At 47.4% G+C, this 2,524-nt stretch overlaps 1 protein-coding gene across 1 annotated transcript; it reads right to left on the bottom strand.

Annotated features, from left to right (window-relative positions):
- Positions 1–360: 360 nt before the first annotated feature.
- LOC124261993 (heat shock protein 70 B2-like) lies at positions 361–2,524 on the bottom strand. Its single transcript, XM_046696376.1, is given in 2 exon segments — positions 361–2,282; positions 2,284–2,524. Coding segments are annotated over 2 exon segments (1,908 nt in total). The 5' UTR covers positions 2,458–2,524; the 3' UTR covers positions 361–548.

Here is a 2,524-nt window from a genome sequence, read left to right as displayed (position 1 = left end):
ACCATACTGGCACTATACCTTTAGGTATACCTGAGGTCAAAATGAACGTGTTAGTGCTGTTTTGGTCATCTGTTTCAGTAAATAAGTCTGCTAATGTTGTTCCAGGTGTAGGATATTTTGTTTCTGTTATTTTATTTGTATGTGCATCTACTTTTGTCACAGTTCTCATTTTTATGTGTTTCAGTTAACAGCTAGTGTTGCTGAGGTGTATGCTCTTTGTACAAAGTGTTGCCACATTGTCTTGGCAAATGATCAGATATCACCAGCCTGTATATCTGAATGCATGAACAACAAAAAACAGGATCAAATTCTTTTCATTATTTATTTCAAAACTAAACAAACATCATAGCATATCAGCATGTAAAGTGTGCTGACTCAAAAACATATCAGATATGTCAACACTTCACCATCAACAGTTCATTCAAAATAAATAACACAATTCACAAAATGATAGATTGTCATGTATCCATCAACATCCATACAATATTGCACACACATTTGACAAGTCTTATTTCAATACAGATAACGTCAGTCCTGACTGTGTGTGTCTAGTCCATCTCCTCCACAGAGGGACCCTTGCTGGACCCACCCTGCTGCTGTCCACTCCCCTGACTGTGAAGTTTGGACATGACTGGGGAGCACAGTTTCTCCAGCTGCTTGTACTGCTGCTCAAATTCCTCTTTCTCCGCCAGGGAGTTGTTGTCCAGCCACCGCAGTGTCTCCTCACAAGCTTTGCTTACTGTCTGCTTGTCCACATCCTCCAACTTGCTGCCCATCTCGTCAACGCTGGCCCTCACACTGAACACGTAGTTCTCCAAGTGGTTCCTGGCAGCGATCCTCTCCCTGTGCTTCTCATCCTCTTCCTTGTACTTCTCAGCTTCAGACACCATTCTGTCAATGTCAGCCTTGCTCAGACGACTTTGGTCATTACTGATGGTGACGTTGTTGGACTTGCCCGTGCTCTTGTCAACTGCAGACACATTCAGGATGCCATTAGCATCAATGTTAAATGTCACCTCTATCTGAGGCACGCCTCTGGGGGCTGGGGGAATACCTGTCAGCTCAAACTTGCCCAGAATGTTGTTGTCTTTTGTCAGAGCCCTCTCCCCTTCAAACACCTGGATGCTGACCCCAGGCTGGTTGTCGGAGTAGGTTGTGAAGATCTGACTAGCCTTGGTGGGGATTCTTGTGTTCCTGTCAATCAACTTGGTCATCACACCTCCAGCAGTCTCGATACCCAAGGACAGAGGAGCAACATCCACCAGCAGAACATCTTTGATGGCATCGCTGGAGTCCCCACTCAGTATGGCAGCCTGCACTGCAGCTCCGTAAGCCACAGCTTCATCGGGGTTGATGGACTTGTTCAGATCTTTGCCGTTCATGAAATTCTGCAGCAGTTTCTGAATCTTGGGGATTCGTGTCGAGCCTCCCACCAACACCACATCATGGATACGAGACTTATCCAGTTTAGCATCACACAGAGCTTTTTCAACTGGTTCCATAGTGGAGCGGAACAGATCGGAACACAACTCTTCAAATCGGGCCCTGCTGATTTTGGAGTAAAAGTCCACTCCCTCATACAGGGAGTCAATTTCTATACTGGCCTCCGTGCTGCTGGATAGAGTTCTCTTGGCACGTTCACATGCAGTGTGCAGACGTCTCATGGCTCGTGCGTTGTTGCTGATGTCCTTCCTGGTCTTCCTCTTGAACTCCTGCAGGAAGTGGTCCACCAATCGGTTATCAAAGTCCTCCCCTCCTAGGTGGGTGTCCCCAGCAGTTGACCGCACCTCAAACATGGAGCCCTCATCTATGGTCAGCACAGACACGTCAAATGTGCCACCTCCCAAATCAAATATAAGCACATTCTTCTCACCCTTCAAGTTCTTGTCCAGGCCATAGGCCAGGGCAGCTGCAGTAGGCTCATTGATTATTCTCAATACGTTCAGCCCTGCAATGGCCCCAGCGTCCTTGGTAGCCTGTCTCTGGGAGTCGTTGAAGTAGGCAGGCACTGTTATCACTGCATCAGTCACCTGTTGTCCAAGGTAGGCCTCAGCTGTCTCCTTCATCTTGCTCAGTACCATGGAGCTGACTTCCTCAGGTGCAAACGTCTTCTTTTCCCCCTTGTACTCCACCTGTAGTTTGGGCTTGCTACCTGAACTGTTGACAACGTTGAACGGCCAGTGTTTCATGTCTTTCTGGACAGCACTGTCGTCGAACTGTCTGCCAATTAGTCTCTTGGCATCAAACACAGTGTTCTGTGGGTTGAGCGCCACCTGGTTTTTTAGCAGCATCCCCAATCAGACGTTCTGTGTCAGTGAAGGCCACGTAGCTGGGCGTCGTTCTGTTGCCCTGGTCGTTGGCGATAATCTCCACCTTTCCATTCTGGAACACACCAACACAAGAGTAGGTGGTTCCCAGGTCTATGCCGATCGCAGGGGATTTTCCTTTAGGTGCCATTCTCTTCAAAACAACAAACTTCAATGTTATCTTTTTGAACTAAGTCACTTCAGTTATTTCTGACTGG

Source organism: Haliotis rubra, unplaced genomic scaffold, assembly GCF_003918875.1.
Source record: "Haliotis rubra isolate DU_JTF1 unplaced genomic scaffold, ASM391887v1 Scf82, whole genome shotgun sequence".
Taxonomy (NCBI): Eukaryota; Metazoa; Mollusca; class Gastropoda; order Lepetellida; family Haliotidae; genus Haliotis; species Haliotis rubra.
The sequence above is the reverse complement of the archived record's forward strand: the minus strand, read 5'-3'. Positions and strand labels throughout refer to the sequence as shown.